The sequence below is a fragment of the Oncorhynchus mykiss genome, chromosome 8 (genome assembly GCF_057628025.1).
Source record: "Oncorhynchus mykiss isolate SJ-2025 chromosome 8, ASM5762802v1, whole genome shotgun sequence".
Lineage (NCBI taxonomy): Eukaryota > Metazoa > Chordata > Actinopteri > Salmoniformes > Salmonidae > Oncorhynchus > Oncorhynchus mykiss.
The window spans coordinates 52,314,274-52,338,605 of record NC_143029.1 but is presented as its reverse complement, the minus strand read 5'-3'; the positions used below and the strand labels follow the sequence as shown (position 1 = coordinate 52,338,605).

At 42.2% G+C, this 24,332-nt stretch overlaps 1 protein-coding gene across 1 annotated transcript in view; it reads right to left on the bottom strand.

Moving 5' to 3' along the window:
- The window catches only part of LOC110530928 (protein crumbs homolog 1-like), a 31,166-nt gene extending 24,429 nt beyond the window's left edge, over window positions 1-6,737 (bottom strand). Inside the window, exons 1-3 of the mRNA XM_090183052.1 lie at window positions 6,674-6,737; window positions 3,248-4,270; window positions 1,360-1,913 (exon numbers count right to left, since the gene is read on the bottom strand). Coding sequence (XP_090039178.1) covers window positions 1,360-1,913; window positions 3,248-4,270; window positions 6,674-6,722 — 1,626 coding nt within the window. The 5' untranslated portion in view covers window positions 6,723-6,737. The remainder of the gene's footprint in view (window positions 1-1,359; window positions 1,914-3,247; window positions 4,271-6,673) is intronic.
- Window positions 6,738-24,332: the final 17,595 nt, after the last annotated feature.

The following is a 24,332-nucleotide window of genomic DNA, read 5'->3' as shown; positions in this document are numbered from 1 at the left end:
TAAGCCACACCTTGAGTGAATTGTAGTACCACCCATGACTGTATTTGATAGTGACAGTCATGGTTGTTGAATTTGTTCATTTTCAATCCTGTGGCCTTCACCAAGTGAGTTCCCAGGTGAATATTATCATTATTATTATATATCTCATAAGACCTCATTTTGAAGCCTAGCTTTACCCTAATACAGTGGCCTGAAACTCAAAGTAACAGGCCACATCAGCCCTGCAAGTAGTGTTGCAAAATTCCAGTACCTTTCCCAAACTTTCCAAAATTCTAGGTTGAAGGATTTCCAATCTTCCAATCGGGATTTCTGAAAAACCTGGGAGATTTTAAAGAATTTTGCAACCCTACCTGCATGTCACATTATGCTAGATTGTAAAGCGATATGTAGTTCATATTGGAACACAGCCAGAATTAGGATATCCAACAGTTGAAATTTGTATTCACCTGTAACCTGCATTCATAATGATTGCTAGGGTTAGGAACAGTCTACGAAACCATTTAAACTGAAACAACCATTTCAATAACGGGTGCAAAAATTCTAACTAAATGATTGGATTAGTTTAACAGATTAAACTCTCTGGCAATAATCTCTGCAACGGTTGCACTCTTAGTTCAGTCCGGAGCTATGTACATACGCTTCGGGAATGCCCAGTGGTCTCTGACCTCTGGACATACAGTACGTTAAATACCTTTTTCGCACCTTGATAAAAGGTAAATGTACCTATGTCCCCTGGTCTGTTTCTACTAGGAAATATTTGACATTCTATTGGATTAGATGAAATTGAAATTGTTAATGTGTGCCCTAACTGCTGCCAAAAAGGCAATACATGTTTTGTTGTTGACCCAAATACTTATTTGAAATCTTGCTGGAAAATGTACATTTTGGACATTCTTATTCTAGAGAAATCCACAGCTAAACTGCATGGCACAGCTACAACTCTAGTGGGCAGGTTAAATCAAAGACATTTGTTAGGTACCCCTCATGTAATATTATCTCTCAATTGTTGTATCTTGAACTGCTTGTCAATCCCCCCTTCATGCTCATGTTTTGTTTCTGTGCAAATCATGTGACCGCTATCTCTTGTTTGATTGACATTGATACAACCCCCTCCCACAAAAAAAGCATAGGGACATTTAGCTGTACGACTAGATGTGGCCTTCACACTAAGGAAGTTATTTTTCACGCTCCCTTTGGCTTCCCAAATCCCAGTCTGTTCTGTTTGGTCTGCTTTGCGGGCATCCCCGGAAATATTGGCCACTTGGAACTCTGGGTTTAAAAACGCGTATTTTCATGGCGCAACTATGTTGTGGCAAAATACCTGTATGTGTATAGTATACTGTATATTCAGCTACTCACGCTACAGGCGTCGTCACTGGTACATCCCTGTGTGACATTGACCAGCTCCACCAGGCCATACGAGGCCACTGGGGTTGGTATGGGGAAGAACTGCAACCGTTTACTGTTAATCCTCAAGTCCTGGACACAGCCTTTCAGGTAACCCCCAAAGGAGGCCGAGGCTCTTTGGTCGGCCAGGCCCCCGACGTAGACCAGGTCCCCTGGCTGAGCCACCACGGGCCGGACGGGAATGGTTCCCTGGCTATGGGCTGACTGGAACAGGGTCACAAAGTCGCCCTCCAGCCGCACCGTCACCAAGTGAAAGTGGCCGTCGCTGACCACGACTCGACCCGACAGGCTCTCTAAGTTGTTCACCTGAAATTTTATCCGGCCATCGTCCAGCCACAGGTGGAGGTACTGGCTGGTGCTGTTGGCCAGGACCAGGAGGAGGCCGTTCGAGCGCCGCGTGCGCACAAACATGGATATGGTGATGGTGCCTGGACCCGGGGGGTCATCCAAGGAGAAGACGGCATAGCTCGCCGCATCCTCGTTGCCGAACCTGGCCGGGTTATACTCTGTGTTGGTACAGAAAGAGAGAGAGTTTAACAATTAATAAAGTTCCATACACTATCCTACCAATTACTAAATGGATAGATGAAGAACTAACAGAGAGAGAGAGAGAGAGAGTCAAAATACAATAGCATGATTTCCACTACCTTTCGATCTCCGGGTGAACTACTGTGTGCTAGTGCCTTTTTTTGGTTTTGTTTACTGGCCTGGGTAAAAGAGTTGGTGCCAATTCCATTTCAACTGAGTCAAATCAGGAAGTGAATTCAAAGTTTTCAAATCATGAATTTAAATTAAATTGCCCCAAACTTTGACTTGGTATCACCCTGATATGTTTATATCACTCCTTCAAGTCACAGGGATGGGCAATTCCAGTCCTCAAGGGCCAGATTAGGTAAAAAGTGATACCAACCAACACACCTGATTAAACAAATTGCATTCTAAACTTAAGACCATGATTAGTTGATTATTAGAGTCAGTTGTGTTAGCTGGGGCAATCCGGTCCCGAGCAGTTGCCCATCCCTGATTCTAGGTGAAGTGGACCTGTTCGCAGAACTGTTATTTCCACCTATCATGTTAGAGCACGTGACAAACTCATTCCACGGAGGGTCGAGTGTCTGCGGGTTTTCGCTCCTCCCTTGTACTTGATTGATGAAATAAATTCAGTAATTAGTAAGGAACTCCCCTCACCTGGTTGTCTATGTCTTAATTGAAAATACAAAATAAAAACCTAGGCCTTCCATGGAATGAGTTTGACACCCCTGCGTTAGAGGATTGTTGTGAGAGTCCTTGGGAAACCCTGTTTTACGTCAGGTGAAGGCGGTCCTTAATCCCTAAACATTTCCTTAATCCTAGAGTCAGGTGTACGTGTGTGTAAGTGTGTGTTTACATGGTTGTGTGTGTATTATACATGCTATTTTAGCTAGTTCTCTAAGCTCCTTTGCAGTCTACCACAGGCTACTTTTATCCACCTCTTATGTGCCACAGGAGGATGTCAGCCATTTAGATTTTGGAGTGATTCTATTGAGGCTGAACTGTTGACCTCAGGTGATTAGTTTATGAAACTCATACCAGAGTCCTTAGTGAAGTCCAAAATGATCCCTACTTTCTGTGTTTGAACGTTTTGTCGTAAGCTACATTTATCAGAGCTCCATGATAAGCACACTGGCTCTAATAGGATATGTGAGATTATTGCATTGAAATGGAATAGATATCATATTGTATCATTTTACTGCTTCGTTATGCCCATTGTTTTCATATGTTGCACTGTTCAAGTGTTTTGCTGCTACATTTACAGTGTTTTCAGACATGCAAGCGCAACACCACATCCCTCAGGCCTTACCCTCAGCGCAGTCCGTTGTCCCCTCGTACGGTCTGTAGCACTCGCACACATAGCTCCTCCATCCCTGGTTTATGCAATGCCCCCGGTTCTGACACGGGCTGTCGTCACACTTGTCCCTGTCGTTGCACCCGGCTGTGACGTTGACCTGAGCTGGTGAGTTGGCGACAGCGGGCACTACCAGCCGTGACTCCACAAACACGTCCCGGAAACAGCCCAGGAAGTAAGCAGCTAGACCAGGTGGATCAGGCGCGTCTGCAGCCTCAGCATCCCTTTCCCCTACCACCCCACCGGAGCCCCAGCCCAGTCCCACCCCTCCTAGAGAGAGGCTGTGGCGAACCGAGCTGGGCTCTCGTAGGCCGGAGCCTTGCTCCAGCAGGGGTGTCTCAGTGGCGGGGAACTCCCTGGTGCAGCCCACCTCAGCGCAGGGGGAGTGAAGCAGCCTCACACTGCTCCCCTCCTCCTCACAGCCCAGCCAGGCCTCCACCGTGTGCCACTGACTGTCCGCCACACTCGGCGGTAGCTCCAGAAATACTGGGGTTCTTGTCCCTTGAGCTCTTAGCATGCTGAGGCGTAAGCGGCTGTCTACCAGCTCGATGGTGAGCAGCAGGTCGTCGACCCGGCGCTGGAGGAGGGTGCCGACAGGCCGGTCCGTCTTGAAGCTAAAGGTGACGTTGAGAGGGACTTCAGGGTCCGATATCTGGGTCTCCACATACATGTAGCCGCTGGACTCGAAGGAGAAGATGGTTGACGTCTGACACATGGAGCCGGTGAAGCCTGCGCGGCAGGCGCAGGTGTAGGTGTGGCGGTAGTTCAGGAAGAAGGGAGAGCAGATGCCACCATTCTTGCAGCGGTTGCCGTCACAGCCCAGGAGGGCGACTGTGCAATTCTCGCCTCCGTACAGTAAGCCATCTTGGCTCTGTTGAGAGCAGAGGCACCTGTAGCCGCCATGTTGGCTTTCGCAGACGCCACCATTCTGACACGGTTGCAGTTCACATGCATAAGTGTCCTCCTCACAGAGACCACCTGTGTAGATAGGTAAACATAATCAGATAACATAACCAGTTGGCAATTCATTTTGCATCTATTTGGAATTGATATGTCATTCATATTATATTGGAAATGGACAAATTCTATATATTTTTTTGCATGTGAATTTGGCCATACTAAGAAACATTAATCCAAAGGTTTGGCCCATGACATGCCAGTGATTACTAGTTTGTTGTAAACAAATCTTCATCCATCATTATTGTCCAATATATCCATATTCATTCATAATATATCCATATATTATATCCATATTCACACTTAACTAGTTAATTACTTCATCTAGGGAAGTATGACACTATTGGTTGGTAAAACATGTTCACGTACTTGCACACGTTCATTACTTGTTCGATATCAAACAATAAATATAACTTTAATTCTGGAAATAGATACTTGTAATTTATTTTGTTACATTTAGTTTCAACATGATAGAAAATACATCATTAGGTTAAAAAGGTACAGTTGAAGTCGGAAGTTTACACACACACACCTTAGCCAAATACATTGTAAAAATAGCCAAATACATCCTTGTAAAAATTCACCGTCTTAAGAATGTGAAATGTCAGAATAATAGTAGAGAGAATGATTTATGTCATATTTTATTTCTTTCATCACATTTCCAGTGGGTCAGAAGTTTACATACACTCAATTAGAATTTGGTAGCTTTGCCTTTAAATTGTTTAACTTGGGTCAAACATTTCGGGTAGCCTTCCACAAGCTTCCCACAATAAATTTGGTGAATTTTGGCCCATTCCTCCTGACAGAGCTGGTGTGACTGAGTCAGGTTTGTAGGCCTCCTTGCTCGCACACGCTTTTTCAGTTCTACCCACAAATGTTCTATAGGGTTGAGGTCAGGGCTTTGTGATGGCCACTCCAGTACCTTGACTTTGTTGTCCTTAAGACCCATTTGCGACCAAGCTTTAACTTCCTGATGTTTTGCGATGTTGCTTCAATATATACACATACTTTTACTTCCTCATGAAGGAAGACTTTTACATACTTTTCTTTCCCCTTTTACTTCCTCATGCCTTCTAATTTTGTGAAGTACAACTGTCCCTCCTGCAGCAAAGCACCCGCACAACATGATGCCGCCACGGTTGGGATGGTGTTCTTCGGCTTGCAAGCCTCCCCCTTTTTCCTCCAAACATAACAATGGCCATTATGGCCAAACAGTTCCATTTTTGTTTCATCAGACCAGAGGACATTCCTCCAAAAAGTATGATCTTTGTCCCCATGTGCAGTTGCAAACCGTAGTCTGGCTTTTTTATGGCGGTTTTGGAGCAGTGGCTTCTTCCTTGCCGAGTGGCCTTTCAGGTTATGTCGATATAGGACTTGTTTCACTGTGGATATAGATACTTTTGTACCTGTTTCCTCCAGCATCTTCACAACGTCATTTTCTGTTGTTCTGGGATTGATTTGCACTTTTCACACCAAAGTACGTTCATCTCATAGAGACAGAACGCGTCTCCTTCCTGAGCAGTATGATGGCTGTGTGGTCCCATGGTGTTTATACTTGCGTACTATTGTTTGTAGAGATGAACCTGGTACCTTCAGGCATTTGGAAATTGCTCCCAAAGATGAACCATACTTGTGGAGGTCTACAATTGTTTTTCTGAGGTCTTGGCTGTTTTCTTTTGATTTTCCCATGATGTCAAGCAAAGAGGCACTGAGTTTGAAGGTAGGCCTTGAAATACATCCACAGGTACACCTACAATTGTCTCAAATGATGTCAATTAGCCTATCAGAAGCTTCTAAAGCCATGACATCATTTTTTGGAATTTTCCAAGCTGTTTAAAGTCACAGTCAACTTAGTGTATGTAAACTTCTGACCCACTGGAATTGTGATACAGTGCATTATAAGTGAAAAAATCTGTCTGTAAACAATTGTTGGAAGAATTACTTGTGTCATGCACAAAGTAGATGTCCTAAAAATATTGTTTGCCAAAACTATATTTTTTTAATAAGACATTTGTGGAGTGAAAAGAGTTTTAATGACTCCAACCTAAGCGTATGTAAACTTCCCACTTCAACTGTAAATGTAAACATTAGCATGATGACACAATTGTATATGCTCATTGTAACATTCAGTGCAAACTATATAGCATGGGACCTCACAGAACAAACAACAAACAACATCCACTGGGCAACAACTAATTGAGTCAACATTGTTTCCATATCATTAAAAAAAATATGCTGAATCAATGTGGAAAACTGATTGGATTTTTTAAAAGTCATCAAGGTAAGGGGATTTTTCTTTTTTTCACCCAACTTTTAACCTTGAATTCACGTTAGTTGACAACTCAACCAAATGTAAATCAAAGCTAGATGTAAATCAGAACTGACGTCTGTGTCCAGTGGGCATGAACAAGAGAGCAAAATTACCTGTGTAGCACAACCACAAAATCCAAACACACACGTTGATTCTCAACATGGTCCTTGCCAAGTCCTCCTAATCAGAAGAAAATTGAAATATCGACATATGACTCCATTGCATTTCATAGAAGTGGTTTGGAAACCATAACAACAGATATCAGCTTCTTCCCTTGTGTTTCCCCCATACATGAATGGCTGCCCAGTCCAGTCTAATGCTGGGATCACTACAAGCCATATAGCCTATTCTGGATTAAGTTAATGCACTTAAAATGTCTTACAAATCGAGTGTTGTCCAGGGAGGAGTTTACAGGACTAATTTGAGCAATGGTGAACATCTCCATTCTAGCAACACGAAAGCTTACATAATAGACTGGAACCTACCTCACATATATTTAGGAGTAGGAGGACCCGTCTCTTACCTAGTTGTTAAAAGCAGTGTGCGTTTAGCCAGTTGAGGCAGCATCTGCATTGGCCAGAGGCCAGCGGAGGCAATATGGCTCGAGTCTGTCTCGCTGTGGCACTTCTGTCACCAAAACATGTTCCATAATGCAACACTGTTACAGGCGTTGAATCAAACCTACTGTACAGTAAAACACAGCGGTAGCGCACTGTACATAGGGAGCCAATTTGCATGACGTCATTAAATCTAACTGAGGCCTTGTTTTTACGTTTATGCTGATTAATTCATATTTGTTGATGCTGACATACTGAGTTGCCTAATGTACTGTATGTAAATAGCATGTCATAATCAAAATACAAATTGCAAGTGGGTCTGAAATGAGGGAGAATAAGGGCAGAACAGTAAAGGGGTCTATACTGTTGAAGTAAAAGGAAGGTTTGCTGCCCAAAGAAGACATGGAGAAGGACGAATGGGGATGAGATGAAGAATGCAGTCACCACGATTGTCAAAAGAGTACAGCTACGACTGGAAGTTACTTTTTGTAGTAGGTCAGGAGAGCACTCTAGCTATACCTAAACCTTTCCCTAACCATAATCTAATTATCCAAACCTGCTAAGTTAACTTACCCAGCAGGTTAGAGGAGTTTTCCTAACCTGTTTCTAAAGGACATCCCTGCCGGCCAAACCCTCCCCTAACCCGGACAACGCTGCTCCAATTGTGCACGGCCCCATGGGTCTCCCAGTCATCACCGGCATCGACAGAGCATGGACTTGAACCAGGATCTCTAGTGGCACACGACCACTGTACCACTCGGGGGCCCCTGATGTGTCTCTACACTGAGTATACAAAACATTGATAAAAAGAGATTTCACACTGGGATATTATGTTGATCTTAACAAGTGAAATGGCATGAACACTGAGTATGCAAAAAATGAAGAACATCTGCTCTTTCAACGACATAGGGGCTCCCGAGTGGCGCAGTGGTCTAAGACACTGCATCTCAGTGCAAGTGGTGTCACTACATTCCCTGGTTTGAATCCAGGCTGTATCACATCTGGGGTAGGCTGTCATTGTAAATAAAAATGTGTTCTTAACTGACTTGCCTAGTAAAATTATAATGCTTTCGACACCTTGTAGAGTCCATGTCCCAGCTGTTCTGAGGGCAAAAGGGGTGGGTGCTGCAGTGGTCTAAGGCACTACATCGCAGCGCTTGAGGTGTCACTACAGCCCCAGGTTCAATACCAGGCTGTGTCACAACTGGCTGTGACTGGGAGACCCATGAGGCGGTGCACAATTGGCCCAGCGTTGTCCAGGTTAGGGGAGGGTTTGGCTGGGTGGGATGTCCTTGTTCCATTGTGCTCTAGTGACTCCTTGCGGTGCAAGCTGACTTCAGTTGCCTGTTGGACGGTGTTTCCTCTGACACATTGGTGTGGCTAACTTTCTATAAACACCCACTAGAGGGAGCCAAACAACACAATATACTGATAATGGCATACTGACAAAATACTGCTATTATGGCTGATGTAATGTGGACAAATTGGGGAGGGATGCAGCCATGGGTGGGCCTGGGAGGGCATAGGCCCACACACTTGGGAGCCAGGCCCATGCCAATCAGAAATTGTTTTTCCCCACAAAAGGGCTTTATTACAGATAGAAATACTCCTCAGTTTCATCAGCTGTCCAGATGGCTGGTCTCAGACGATCCCGCAGGTGAAGAAGACAAACGTGGAGGTCCTGGGCTGACGTGGTTACACTTGGTCTGCGGTTGTGAGGCCGGTTGGACGTACTGCCAAATTCTCTAAAAATATGTTGGAGGTTGCTCATGATAGTGAAATGAACATTACATTTTCTGGCAACAGCTCTTGAGGCGTCTGTGGCATTGTGTTGCATGACAAAACTACACATTTTAGAGGGGTCTTTTATTGTCCCCAGGACAAGGTGTACCTGTGTAATGATCATGCTGTTTAATCAGCTTCCTGATATGCCACACCTGTCAGGTGGATGGATTATCTTGGATTATCTTATCCATTCACTAACAGGTATGTAAACAAATTTGTACGAACAATTTGAGGGAAATACGCTTTTTTTTGTGAGTATGGAATATTTTGGGGATCTTTTATTTTACCTCATGAAACATGTTACATTTATACATTTTGTTCAGTGTATATAAATGCAATCACTTCCTTATTTACATGTCATGATCAGTTATGTGACATTGTTACTGTGTTGTTAAGTGCTACTAGTCATTCAAGAAATCTAATCTTTCACCATCCATTTCAAAACATTTGTTTTTGTTTTGCCTAACTTGTAACAGTACTAAAGAGACATAGTACAAAAGAGGGATATGAAACCTCATTTGTCAGCAAAAGTTCTAAATGTTTGTTGTCAAAGCTAGCTAGCTATTTAGCAGCCAGTGTTAGAGACCATGCTAGCAAAGCTATCTAACTTACAAATATTTTGGAAACACAACACATAAAAAATAACTGATACCCCCTAACATGTTTATATAGAATGTGTTGTAATTGTAGTATGTTTCTGACTATGTTTCACCTCCACACACTTTATCTTCTCCAGCACTTTGACTATCTGATATGGCCCTAGGAATACCAAAATCCTGCAGGATTCGGTTCTTCAGGATCCGTGTTGGGATATTCTTGGTCCTGCGGGAATTGCCAGGTCCTGCGGGAATTGCCATATCCTGCCGGAATATGAAAATCCTGAAGGTTTTGGTCCTGCAGGAATTGGACTGTTCTCTCTGTCACCGCAGGGCAAGCGGTACCGGAGTGCCAAGTCTAGGTCCAAAAAGCTCCTAAACAGCTTATATCTGCTGCTACTCACTGTTTATTATCTACAGTGCCTTCAGAAAGTATTCAGACCCCTTGATTTTTTTCCACATTTTGTTACGTTACAGCCTATTTCTAAAATTGATTATTGTTTTTTCCCCTCATCAGTCTACACACAATACCCCATAATCACAAAGCAAAAGCAGGTTTTTAGAAATTTTTGCAAATGGATAAATAATAAACTGAAATATCACATTTACATAAGTATTCATGACTGTTTACTCAGTACTTTGTAAAGTACTTCTTCTTGGAGATGATGCTACAAGCTTGGCACAACTATTTGGGGAGTTTCTCCCATTCTTCTCTGCAGATCCTCTCAAGATCTGTCAGGTTGGATGGGGAGCATTGATGCACAGCTATTTTCAGGTCTCTCCAGAGATGTTCGATCGGGTTCAAGTCGGGGCTCTGGCTGGGCCACTCAAGGACCTTCCGAGACTTCTCCCAAAGCCACTCCTGCATTGTCTTGGCTATGTGCTTAGGGTTGTTGTCCTGTTGGAAGGTAAAACCAGCGATGGTTTCATCAAGGATCTCTGTACTTTGCTACGTTTATCTTTCCCTTGATCCTGACTAGTCTCTCAGTCCCTGTTGCTGAAAAACTTCCCCACAGCAGGATGCTGCCACCGCCATGCTTCAGGCCAAAGTGTTCAGTCATGGTTTCATCAGAGAAGAGAATCTTATTTCTTATAGTCTGAGAGTCTTTAGGTGGCTTTTAGCAAACTCCAAGTGAGCTGTCATGTGCCTTTTACTGAGGAGTGGCTTCCATCTGGTCACTCTACCATAAAGGCCTGATTGGTGGAGTGCTGCAGAGATGGTTTTCCTCTTGGAAGGTTCTCCCATCTCCACAGAGAACCTCTAGAGCTCTGTCAGAGTGACCCTCGGGTTCTTGGTCACCTCCCCGACTAAGGCCCTTCTCCACTGATTGCTCAGTTTGGCTGGGCAGACAGCTCTAGGAAGAGTCTTGGTGGTTCCAAACTTCTTCCATTTAATGATGAAGGCCACTGGGTTCTTGGGGATCTTCAAAGCTGCAGAACATTTTTGGTACTCTTCCCCAGATCTGTGCTTCAAGACAATCCTGTCTCGGAGCTCTACAGACAATTCCTTTGACCTCATGGCTTGGTTTTTGCTCTGACATGCACTGTCAACTGTGGGACCTTATATAGATAGGTGTGTGCCTTTCCAAATCATGTCCAATCAATTGAATTTACCCTTAGGTGGACTCCAATCAAGTTGTAGAAACATCTCAAGGATAATCAATGGAAACGGGATGCACCTGAGATCAATTTCGAGTCTCATAGCAATACATTTTTTTCTAAAAACCTGTTTTCGCTTCGTCATCATGAGGTATTGTGTGTAGATTGCTCCGGATTTGTATTTATTTAATCAATTTTAGAATAAGGTAGTAACGTAAGAAAATGTGGAAAAAGTCAACATACATATTACCTCAATTACCTTGACTAACTTGTAACTCCACACATTGACTCGGTACCGATGCCCCCTGTTTATAGCCTCGTTATTATTATTTTTTGGTGTTATTTATTTTTATATATTTTTTCACTTGAGTTAATTTAATAAATATTTTCTTAACTATTAATTTTCTTAAAACTGCATAGTTGGTTAAGGGCTTGTAAGTAAGCATTTCACGGTAAGGTCTTCTACACCTGTTGTATTCGGCATGTGACAAATACAATTTTATTTGATTTGATTTGAAAATCTGGGACACTCAAATGAATATGATATGTTAAGTTTGGTTACATAAGACAGAAGGTTACTTAAGGCAAAAACAAAAAGAGGATGGTTGGTCGGGGTGGCTATATAACTCAAACGTCTAGCAACCCAAAGGTTGCATGTTTTAATCTCATCAAGGTCAACTTTGCAACTGGCACATCAGATACACTCCAAGAGGCACCCTGCACTTCTCACCACAGCATGGTGAACTCTGACCTCAGTGTGAGTATCACAACAGCATTAATGCATTTTATTATAAACAAATTATGGCTTGTCATATTCTGGGGAAGATAAATTACATGTTTTAACATAGTCAACATTACTCTGATGGTCCATTAATGTTACCACATACTAATTGATTTTGCATTCAGTCCCTGGGTTTCCCAACATCTTAAGGGTGATGATTTGAGGGCCTCTTCACAGTTATTACAATGGTTTACTCTACAGATAGATGACACATTCTTATCGCTCAGGTTGAAAGTTGTATCCGCTTTTGACCACAAGGTGGCAGTCTTGAAACGTTAATGACAGGGAACTGTATTGACCTGCCCAGATTTAATTTCTTCCTGTTTTCTAAGACTTCTCCGAATGGTATGTTATACACAGTTTTGGTACTTCACTGGTGACTATTACTATGGTGACATAGTCTCTTGGACTCTAGGGAAATTTGGTTTCCTGACGGACACCTTGGTTTTCCCCACCCTCCCGGATTCTTATGGGACTCTAGTACTGCTTCTATTAGTTACCACAGCCACAACTTCAAATTGGCGATATCGTACAAAATTTATGAAAACAAAAATTAGCTTTTTGGTGTTAATTTAAGGTTAGGGTTAGGCACAAGATTAGCAGTGTGGTTCCATCTTGGAGGGCGGTCAAAATGATTAGCCAAGCAAGGAAAGTTTGCAACGTAAGTCCCTCAGCCCTCATTTTTAGTCGAGTTTGCGTGTACAACTATGTTCACTTCAGGGCCTGTAACTCCCCATAATTCAATTCGCGACGATTGTACATCCGCCAAGAAAAGTTAGCCAAAAATGAAAACCACAATGTCAAAATGGAGTCAACATACAAGTGTAAGTAAAAAGAAATGTAAATAAGTTAGAGATTGTGCTACTAATGCACATGACGGACGCCACAAACACATCACAAATACAAATGCTGTCACATGCGCCGAAGTGTAGACCTTACCGTGAAATGCTTACTTACTTAACCAACAGTGCAGTTCAAGAAGAGTTAAGAAAATATTTACCAAATAAACTCAAGTAAAAAATAAAAATTGATTAAAGAGTAACACAATAACAATAATGAGGCTACATACAGGTTAGGTAGGGGTGAAGTGACCATGCATAGATAATAAACAGCGAGCAGCAGCAGTGTACAAAACAAATGGAGGTGGGTCAATATAAATAGTCCGGTGGCCATTAGATTAATTGTTCAGCAGTCTTATGGCTTGGGGGTAGAAGCTGTCAAGGAGCTTTTTGGTCCTAGACTTGGCGCTCCTGTACCGCTTGCCGTGCGGTAGCAGAGAAAACAGTCTATGACTTGGTTGACTGGAGTCTCTGACAGTTTTATGGACTTTCCTCTGACACCGCCTATTATATAGGTCCTGGATGGCAGGAAGCTTGGCCCCAGTGATATACTGGGCCGTACGCACTGCCCTCTGTAGCGCCTTACGGTCAGATGCTGAGCAATTACCATACCAGGCGGTGATGCTATCAATGGTGCAGTTGCAGAACCTTTTGAGGATCTGAGGACCCATGCCAAATCTTTTCAGTCACCCGAGGGGAAGGCTTTCTCCCTATAGGCTTTCTCATCATTGTCGGTGATCAGGCTGGTGAGCAGGATCACTGTTGTTGTCCGCAAACTTAATGATGTTGGAGTCGTGTTTGGCCACGCAGTCGTGGATGAACAGGTAGTACAGGAGGGGACTAAGTACACAACCCTGAGGGGCCCCAGTGTTGAGGATCAGCGTGACAGACGTGTTGTTGTGACAGGTTAAAGGAAATATTCATAGCCTGTTAAGTATTAGTAAGTTCATAGTATATGAGGATCTTAAAACATCTAAGGTTAAAAAGGTCATGCATTCAGTATTAGTTGATAGAGATTGATAACATTCATATAATTGTGTTAAAGTTCAAATCCGTCAAGCGTACAAAGGGTACGAATTGTGAGAGTAATGTGTAAACGTTATATTGATCACTTTATTTTGTGGTGCCTAAAAGTGTTAATCTGTGATCTACTAAATGCTCTTAATCTATGAGCCTGAGATTGATTGCTCTGGTCTCCACCCATGTTCCCGGGGAAATCGTGGTCTTTTCTCTTTGCACTAAAAGTTATTATTGAGAAAACAAGACCATATCATTCTCCTGATTATTTCTCCCCTTTTTCAGGAGCGTAATATTGTTGCCTACCCTTACCACGTGGGGGTATCCCGTCAGGAAGTCCAGGATGCAGTTGCAGAGGGAGGTGTTTAGTCTCAGGTTCCTTAGCTTAGTGATGAGCTTTGTAGGCACTATGGTGTTGAACGCTGAGCTGTAGTCAATGAACAACATTCTCACATAGGTGTTCCTTTGGCCCAGGTGAGAAAGGGCAGTGTGGAGTGTGATTGAGATTGCGTCATCTGTGGATCTGTTGGGGCGGTATGTGAATTGAAGTGGGTCTAGGGTGTCCGGGAGGATGCTGTTGATGTGAGCCAAATAATGATGCTTTTGGAAATTGTAGAAATAAAACACAATTTTCCTTTCTCAGAAGTTCCAGCTAGGCAGGCTAATGTTATTTAGCTAATTAATTTGCTAGCTATCATACAGTAAGCATATATTAATAATTATATATTTAATGTAAGTAGACATGCATTCATAATTGACTGTAGTGCATATAAAGCACCCACAAGCTACCGGTGGCTGAAAACACAATCATCACGGGATGAACAAGTGACGAATTTCCGGGCAAAGGCAGTCCACTTAAAAATCATTCCTTCCTCCCTTGCCCTGCAAGTGTAAACTCGTCAGACATCATGATATGTCATCAGAAGTTTTCCACTTAATTTGAGGGCTGAGGGGATAGGGTGCGTCTTTTAAGTGTTTGGATTGCAGACATTGTCTCAAGCAAGGGGCCATGGTTCTGGTCTTGAGTTACGGTTTCGACAGTTGAAAAGTAAGAAAAGATTAGCAAGTAAAAAATAAAATAAAAAAAGGAAATAGTAACACAATAAAATAAAAATAATGAGTCTATATACAAAGACTACTGGTACCGAGTCAATGTGTAGGGGTACAAGGTTGTTGAAGTATTTAGGTAATGTGTACAGTACATGTAGGTAGGGGTAAAAGTGATTATGCAATCAGTGTGAGTGTCTGAATGTGTGTGTGTGGCGTCAATATGCATGTGTGTGTGTTTTATGAGTGTGTGTCTGGATGTGTTTAACTATTCTTGTGGGGACCAGAATAGTAAACAAACCCCCCCCCAAAAAACAATTTACCAACTGGGGACATTTTGTTGGTCCCCACAAGGTCAAATGCTGTTTCTAGGGGGTTTAGGGTTAAGGTTAGAATTACGTTTAGGGTCAGGAGCTATGGTTCGTTTTAAGGTTAGGTTTTTGGGTTAAAGTTAGGGTTATGGTTAGAGTACGGGTTAGGTTTAGGGAAAATATAATTTTGAATGGGACTGAATTGTGTGTCCCCACAAGGTTAGCTGTACAAGATTGTGTGTGTGTGTGTGTGTGTGTCGGAGTGTCAGTTTAGCATGTGTGAGTGTAGCATGTGTGAGTGTGTGGGTAGAGTCCATTGAGTGTGCATAGGTTGTGGGCAGGCAGCAGTGGAGAGTTTCAAAAACTTCAAGGTCCTCAGCATGCACATCACTGAGGACCTGAAATGGTCCCTTGACACCGACAGCTTGGTGAAGAAGGTGCAACAGCTCTTCTTCAACCTGAGGAGAAATTTGGTTTGGCCCCACACAAATTTCTTCAGATGCACCATCGAGAGCATTCTGTCGGTCTATATTACCGCCTGGTATGGCACCGCCCGCAACCGCAGTGCTCTCTAGAGGGTGGTGAGGGTAGACCAACGCACACTGCCTGCCCTCCAGGACATCTACAGCACCCGTGGTCACAGGAAGACCAAAAAGATAATCAAAGACCTCAGCCACGGCCTGTTCACCCCGCTACCATCTAGAAGGCGTAGACAGTACAGGTGCATCAATGCTGGGACTGAGAGACTGATAAACAGCTTTATCTCCAGGCCATCTGAGTGTTGAGCTCAGTACCCTGCCCTGAATCTTAGACACTGTCACTAGCCGGCTACCACCCGGCACTCTACCCTGCACCTTGAAGACTGCTGCCCTATCAGTCATTGAACACGGGTTAATAATGTATACATACTGTTTCACACACATTATACAGTATGTACAGTACATTCAGAAAGTATTTATACCCTTTGACTTATTTCACATTTTGTTGTGTTACAGCCTAAATTCAAAATATATTAAATAGATTTGTCTCACACATACCCTCAAAATACCCTCAAAAGACCAAGTGAAAACATGTTTTAAGAAATGTTTGCAAATGTATTGAAAATGAAATACAGAAATATCTAATTTACGTAAATATTCACACCCCTGAGTAAATACTTTGTGGAAGCACCTTAGGCGGCGTTTACAGCCTAAGACCTGGATTGTACAACATTTGCCCATTATTTAACAAATTCTTCAAGCTCCATCAATTTGATTGTTGATCATTGCTAGACAACTCCAGTGTAGATTTGGCCTTGTGTTTTAGGATATTGTCTGTTGGAAAGAGACTGAACCAGGTTTTCAGCTAGTATTCTGCCTGTGGTTATAGCTGTATTCTGTTCATTTTTATAAAAACAACTCCCTAGGCCTTGCAGATGACAAGCATACTCATAACAAGATGCAGCTACCCCCATGCTTGAAAATATGAAGAGTGATTCTCAGTGATGTGTTGTATTTGCCCTAAACATAATGCTTTGTATTCAGGATAAAACATAATTATAATGTTGTTGAATCATCATCAGTTTTCTCCTATCACAACCATTAAACACTAACTGTTTTAAAGTCACCAATGGCATCATGGTGAAATCCCTTCCTTTTCGGCAACTGAGTTAGGAAGGGCTCCTGTATCCCCCCCAAAATAATCTACAGTTGAAGTCGGACGTTTACATACGCTTAGGTTAGAGTCATTGAAAGTTGTTTTTCAACCACCTCGCACATTTCTTGTTAACAAACTATAGTTTTGCCAAGTCGGTTAGGACATCGACTTTGTGCATGACACAAGTCATTTTTCAACATTTGTTTAGATACAGTGAATTATAAGTGAAATAATACGTATCACAATTCCAGTGGGTCAGAAGTTCACATAAATTAAGTTGACTGTGCCTTTAAACAGCTTGGAAAATTCCAGAAAATTATGGTCATGGCTTTAGAAGCTTCTGAAAGGCTAATTGACATCATTTAAAAATATATATATATATTTTACCTTTATTTAACTAGGCAAGTAAGTTATGAACAAATTCTTATTTTCAATGATGGCCTAGGAACAGTGGGTCAACTGCCTTGCTCAGGGGCAGAACAACAGATTTGTACCTTGTTAGCTCAGGGATTTAAACTTGCAACCTTTCTGTTACTAGTCCAACGCTTTAACCACTAGACCACCCCATCATGTGAGTCAATTGGAGGTGTACCTGTGGATGTATTTCAAGGCCTACCTTCAAACTCAGTGTCTTGCTTGACATCATGGAAAAATCCAAAGAAATCAGCCAAGACCTCAGAAAAGAAATTGTAGACCTCCACAAGTCTGGTTCATCCTTGGGAGCAATTTCCAAATGCCTGAAGGTACCACGTTCATCTGTACAAACAATAGTACACAAGTATAAACACCATGGGACCAAGCAGACGTCATACCACTCAGGAAGGAGACGTGCTCTGTCTCCTAGAGATGAACGTACTTTGGTGCAAATCAATCCCAGAACAGCAGCAAAGGACCTTGTGAAGATGCTGGAGAAAACAGGTACAAAAGGATCTATATCCACCGTAAAACAAGTCCTATACCAACATAACCTGAAAGGCCGCTCAGCAAGGGAGAAGCCACTGCTACAAAACCGCCATAAAAATGCCAAGCTAAGGTTTGCAACTGCACATGGGGACAAAGATCATACTTTTTGGAGAAATGTCCTCTGGTCTGATGAAACAGTAATATAACTGTTTGGCCATAATGACCATCGTTGTGTTTGGAGGAAAGAGGGGGAGGCTTACATGCCGAAGAACACCATCCCAACCGTGAAGCACGAGGGGAAATTATGTGGATATATTGAAGCAACATCTCAAAACATCAGTCAGGAGGTTAAAGCTTGGTCACAAATGGTTCTTCTAAATGGACATTAACCCCAAGCAAACTTCCAAAGTTGTGTCAAAATGGCTTAAGGACAACAAAGTCAAGGTATTGGAGTGGCCATCACAAAGCCCTGACCTCAATCCTATAGAAAATGTGTGGGCAGAACTGAAAAAGTGTGTGCGAGCAAGGAGGCCTACAAACCTGACTCAGTTACACCAGCTCTGTTAGGAGGAATAGGCCAAAATTCTCCCAACTTATTGTGGGAAGCTTGTGGAAGGCTACCTGAAACGTTTGACCCAAGATAAACAATTTAAAGGCAATGCTACCAAATACTAATTGAGTGTATGTAAACTTTTGACCCACTGGGAATGTGATGAAAGAAATAAAAGCTGAAATAAATCATTCTCTACTATTAATCTGACATTTCACATTCTTAAAATAAAGTGGTGATCCTAACTGACCTAAGACAGGGAATTTTTACTAGGATTAAAGGAAAACTGAGTTTAAATGTATTTGGCTAAGGTGTATGTAAACTTCGGACTTCAACTGTATGTATATGTTCTCCTCTAATTGGCAATTGGAACCATATCAATCAAGTCAAAGCATCAGCAATTTTTTGGTTTACAGTAATATCATATGGCGTAAACTAAACAACATTACACTTACAGACTTGCTTTTTAACTAGTTGTTTCAGGGGTGGAATCCTCAGTGCTTGGGGCTAGAAACAAGTGCGGGAAAATGGTTGCAATAGTGGGCTCAGTCCCTAGACAGTTCCTGTAGGTCTGAAAGGATCACAAAATGTATGTGTAAATGTACAGTATGTGTTTGTTTGCCATATTGCTTACATCCTTAAAATACTTTGCATTGTTGTTGCTATATATTTATAAATCAGAGCTTATTCATATTTATTTTTTAAATATATATTTTTAGGGTGTAGATCACTAATATGGCAGAGAGATTGTGGCTTCTTTCAATGTCATTGTCGGCATCTTTTCCAACACCCCATATATATATTTTTTGTAAATATACAGTACCAAAGTATCAAAAGTTTGCACACTCATTCCAGGGTTTTTCTTTATATGTACTATTTTCTACTTTGTAGAATAATAGTGAAGACATCAAACTATAAAATAACACATATGGAATCATGTCGTAACCAAAAAAGTTATAGAATCCTGTCCTTTACACGGAAATGTCTGACTCGCCCCTTCCTTCACAAACATATATTTTGTAAGATCCAGCAGGTCTAAAGTCCTTTGGTAAACTGTACAGGGATCTGGTATATAGGAAGTTGATATAAAAGACAATGATGGTTGATATATCATGAGACAAGACAGTTGGATGTGTGATTGTATCTTGCTCATTTTAGCTAGTGATTCATTTAATTACCTATACAAGTGGATTTGCTTGACCATTTGTGACCAACCGGCTCGATTCGGTCTTATGTAGCAAAATTTGAAATGGTGTTCTTAACAATGAATAAAAGTAGAGACTCAGAGCTTAGAAAATGGTACAGTGGGGCAAAAAAGTATTTAGTCACCCACCAATTGTGCAAGTTCTCCCACTTAAAAAGATGAGAGAGGCCTGTAATTATCATCATAGGTACACTTAAACTATGACAGACAAAATGAGAAAAAAAATCCAGAAAATCACATTGTAGGATTTTTTATGAATTTATTATGGTGCTTTTTGACTGACACCGGCCATATTCAATGGTTGTTGAGCGTTCGTAAATTCATCAACTAGATAGCCAGAGCGAATTGACCAAATACGTCTATCAACAGTTGTCGCAGTGACATCATTAACATTCTATTGAAATGGTTAATTGCATAGTGGAGTCTTTTGTTAAGACATGTAGCTAGCTAAACAATGAACCATAATCCCAACTCATGACGTTACTACCCTGCATGAATCTGCAGGTAGCTAACCAACCAGGGTCAATTTATTTATTTTAATTTTACCTTTATTTAACCAGGTAGGCTAGTTGAGAACATGTTCTCATTTACAACTGAGATCTGGCCAAGATAAAGTAAAGCAGTGTGACACAAACAGCATCACAGAGTTACACATGGAATAAACAAGCGTACAGTCAATAACACAATAGAAAAAAAGAAAGTCTATATACAGTGTGTGCAAATGGCGTGAGGATGTAAGGCAATAAATAGGCCATAGTAGCAAAGTAATTACAATTTAGAAAATTAACACTGGAGTGATAGATGTACAGATGATGATGTGCAAGTAGAAATACTGGTGTGCAAAAGAGCAGAAAAGTAAATAAAAAACAATATGGGGATATTAGCTAGCTAACATTAGGCTATAACTAGTGAAGCAAATGGCTCTGAGATACAAATAATATTACTACGCAGATCAATGTTAGCTAGCTAGATAACAGTACACTTTTACTTGAAATGAAAACAACTTTCTGACAACTTTAGAGGCGTGTAATATCTGACAATGTATCTTACCAGTATACATGGATGGACACTTCTCCCTCTGACATGGATGCCATGGTTGCCCTTAGTTTGAAGTTGTAATCCAGAGACAGGTGTTTTCTCCATCCCATAGCTATCATACTCTAATTCCACTGATTTCAAAACACAGTCATCCAGAAAGTGGAGAGCAACATTTATGCACTTCTACTATGTGATATCTTAAAAAAAAATCTTTGTTAGAAAGGATTACCTGCACATACTGACCAGCTCAAATAGACAGAAGCGTGCTACATGGCAGACCAAACCGAAATCATCTCTCGGCAAGTCCAGCCTGTTCATTATTTCAGCCAATCGTGGCTAGTGGGAAGGTTGCTGGCTTTTTCTGTGGCTAAACCAATTTAACAATTGTATGGGTATTTACAAATGGCTTACAAGTTTGTTATCAAGGCACAAGAAAGTTCACATGTTCCAGAAGGCATTTCTGCCAAAATACGCAGTTTACGTTTGAATGGCTCTCCTGTGAAGAAGTGATGCCGTTTCCCGAAACTAGTCACATTTTCCATCACTATGACACATCACTTGCTCTGGGCCCTCAAGTTTATAAAAGTTACTACATGTGTAAGTCAATGCATTTCGATCGTTGTCACTGATAAAATCCCCATTAAACAACTGTTGGCTTCTCTCCACATCTAGCAACTGAAAAACAAGTACAACTCTTAAGGATAACAAGGATATGCACATATTGTTCTGAGACATTTCAGCTCATCAAGCAGGCCACTGCCAGATGAAAGGAACCGGGGTAATGTCAGGCAGCCGAGGGTAGAATGTAGCCGTACTACGCCACCTAGGTGTGATATAAGCCCAGTAAGAAGTCAATGGAATAATTACAAAATAACAAGATCTTGGTTTAGGAGGGGAGCAGTGTAACAATTACACAAAAGGAGGAGGCTGAAGTAGTGTACACAATTATAATTTTGATTATATTGTTTTGTATGATGAATTCTAAAAATATGTCTACAGAAAACTATTCAGCCAAAAATGACAAAACTATTATGCTAATTTGATGTCCGCTAGAAAAAGTCACTTTCAAAAGACAGTCTTATTCCAACAGATGGCACCAACGTCATCCTCAGTTCAGTCCATATTCACAGGTTCACCAACAGTAGTATAGATTCTCTCACAGCAGCTCCTCAATTTCCCACACGGTGAAGCCAGATCAGCGAATCACCTTAAGGTACACAATACTGCTGTATTTCAGGCGTTCCGAAGGCTGGCTTGGTCTAGTAGTTGCGGCTCCAGAAGTATATACAGGTTGGCCTTCCTGCTACACTATAAATCTATCATGCTTTCCACAGCGGTCTGACGTTTGTCCAAAGGTCACACGTTAGGAGCGTCAGGATAAAACTGCTCTGTCCTGCCCAGTGGGCTCAACTGCAGGAGCAGTATAAAAAACATCTACTCCAGTCACTGTGCTGCCTTCCCCTACCACACCGGCTTACCTAGGACCTGGGAGGAAGTCTGGGTATTGTGGACATGGTTCTGCCTATGCTTCTTATTAACTGCTTCTACCTCCCGACTTACAACAGTGGGGCTTAAGGGGACTCTAGTCTCCACTGTCTGCAGGCAACAGATAGTCCCCCAAGAGTGAAAACCCCATACATCTTCTACCATGCGTGGCCAGAAGAAGTGCTGACGAATTTGAGACACGGTCCTCCTCCCCCCCACATGACCAGCACCTTCAATGTACTTTGTCCACACGTCCTGGTACATGGATGTTGGACAATCTGTAAGCGTTGCTCGTGGATGTTAGGGTCTGTAAATCTCCTACACAACACACCAACATGCCCCTGGCATCAACTCCATCTCCACATACCGTTTGACAGCTTGGATGTCTGGATCACTCAGCAGACCAGTCTGCCACTCAATAACCTGTGTACCAGAGTCCCCCTGCTGGTCAGGTACCACCACCACATTGGTCACACTCCGGTCTTGGGCTCCATGGGCACCCACATGCACAGTGTCTGGATCGGGTGAGGAATACGGGTCTCATGACGGCCAATAGGCCCAACATATCCAAAAGACCCCTCCTTCCAATTGGCAGTATCTGTCCACCGGCAGGTTCCTCTTTTGACCGGCTGAGGACGGGGGATCTGGCAAGGCAAAGTCACTGCGTTCCCATGGCTTTTGAATAACAGTGTCTGTCCAGCCATGCAATTATAACATTCATACCAATAATGAGGGGGTCAGTTGAAGGTTCATCCTTTACAAATCCTTAATTTGGTATTTTGACATCTCCAACTTCAAAGTTCATAACTTACCCTAATGTAAGGAATCTCAATGCCACTAGCAGCCTTAAGTGTCAAAACCGCAGGGTTTCCCCCCCACCCTCATACTACAATGAAGGAAGCATTGCTTCAGTAAGTGTTGTTGCATCAGAGTTACTTCCGAGCCTGTGTTCTGGCTCCCTTGGAAGTTTAACTCCATCTACATGAACGTCCACTGTTGGACAATCTGCAATACAAGTTGCGGTGGCCCGTTTAAACAACCATTACCAGGTGACCGTACTGCTCCGACCTCATCAACAGGGCTAGCTAGTTTAAAGTTGGGCCAGATTCTGAGAAATGCCTACCAATCTCTTGCTATGTTTTCGGCCTGGCAATGGTGGCAAAATGAGTTACCTTCAGCCCATATGTTAGAGTAGGATGATGGCCTCCTCCGTTCGGCCACAGTAGGTCAGCTCTTTGAAAGGGTTTCAGCTCCTGGATGATGTCCCTTGTTAGCGCCTTCATCTGGTCCTTAACCTCTTCCATGATTTATCTTTTTAAAGCCTGCTTCCAGTCAGTTTCCTGTGGACGAGATCGCAGAACATCATACTCTCCTAAAGCAGAACACATTACCTCAGCCAACCTTTTGCCATGATGTTCCTCAGCACAGCCTCCTGGCATATCCGCAAATCCCTTTCCTGGGTTACAACGGGCAAACAGTTGAAGTCGGAAGTTTACATACACCATAGCCAAATACATTTAAACTCAGTGTTTCAGAATTCCTGACAATTCATTGTAGTAAAAAGTCTTAGGTCAGTTAGGATCACCACTTTATTTTAAGAAAGTGAAATGTTAGCATAATATTTTATTTCTGTCATGATGCCATCTATTTTGTGAAATGTACCAGTCCCTCCTGCATTAAGGCACCCCCACAACATGATGCTGCCAGCCCCTTGCTTCACAGTTGGGATGGTGTTCTTCGGCTTGCAATCCTCCCCCTTTTTCCTCCAAACGATGGTCATTATGGCCAAACAATTTTATTTTTGTTTCATCAGACCAGAGGACATTTCTCCAAAAAGTACAATCTTTGTCCCATGTGTTGTTGCAAATCGTAGTCTCGCTTTTTTATGGTGGTTTTGGAGCAGTGGCTTCTTCCTTGCTGAGTGGCCTTTCAGGTTATGTCGATATAAGATTTGTTTTACTGTGGATATAGATACTTTTGTACCTGTTTACTCCAGCATCTTCACAAGGTCCTTTGCTGTTGTTCTGGGATTGATTTTGCACTTTTCGCACCAAATTACGTTCATCTCTAGGAGCGGCATGACGTCTGCGTGGTCTCATGGTGTTTATGCTTGAGTACAATTGTACAGATGAACGTGGTACCTTCAGGCATTTGGAAATTGCTCCCAAGGATGAACCAGACTTGTGGAGGTCTACAGTTTTTTTCTGAGGTCTTGGTTGATTTCTTTTGATTTTTCCATGATGTCAAGGAAAGAGGCACTGAGTTTGAAGGTAGGCCTTGAAATACATCCACAGGTACACCTCCAATTGTATCAAATGATGTCAATTAGCCTTTCAGAAGCTTCTAAAGCCCTGACATCATTTTCTGGAATTGTCCAGGCACAGTCAACTTAGTGTATGTACACTTCTGACCCACTGGAATTGTG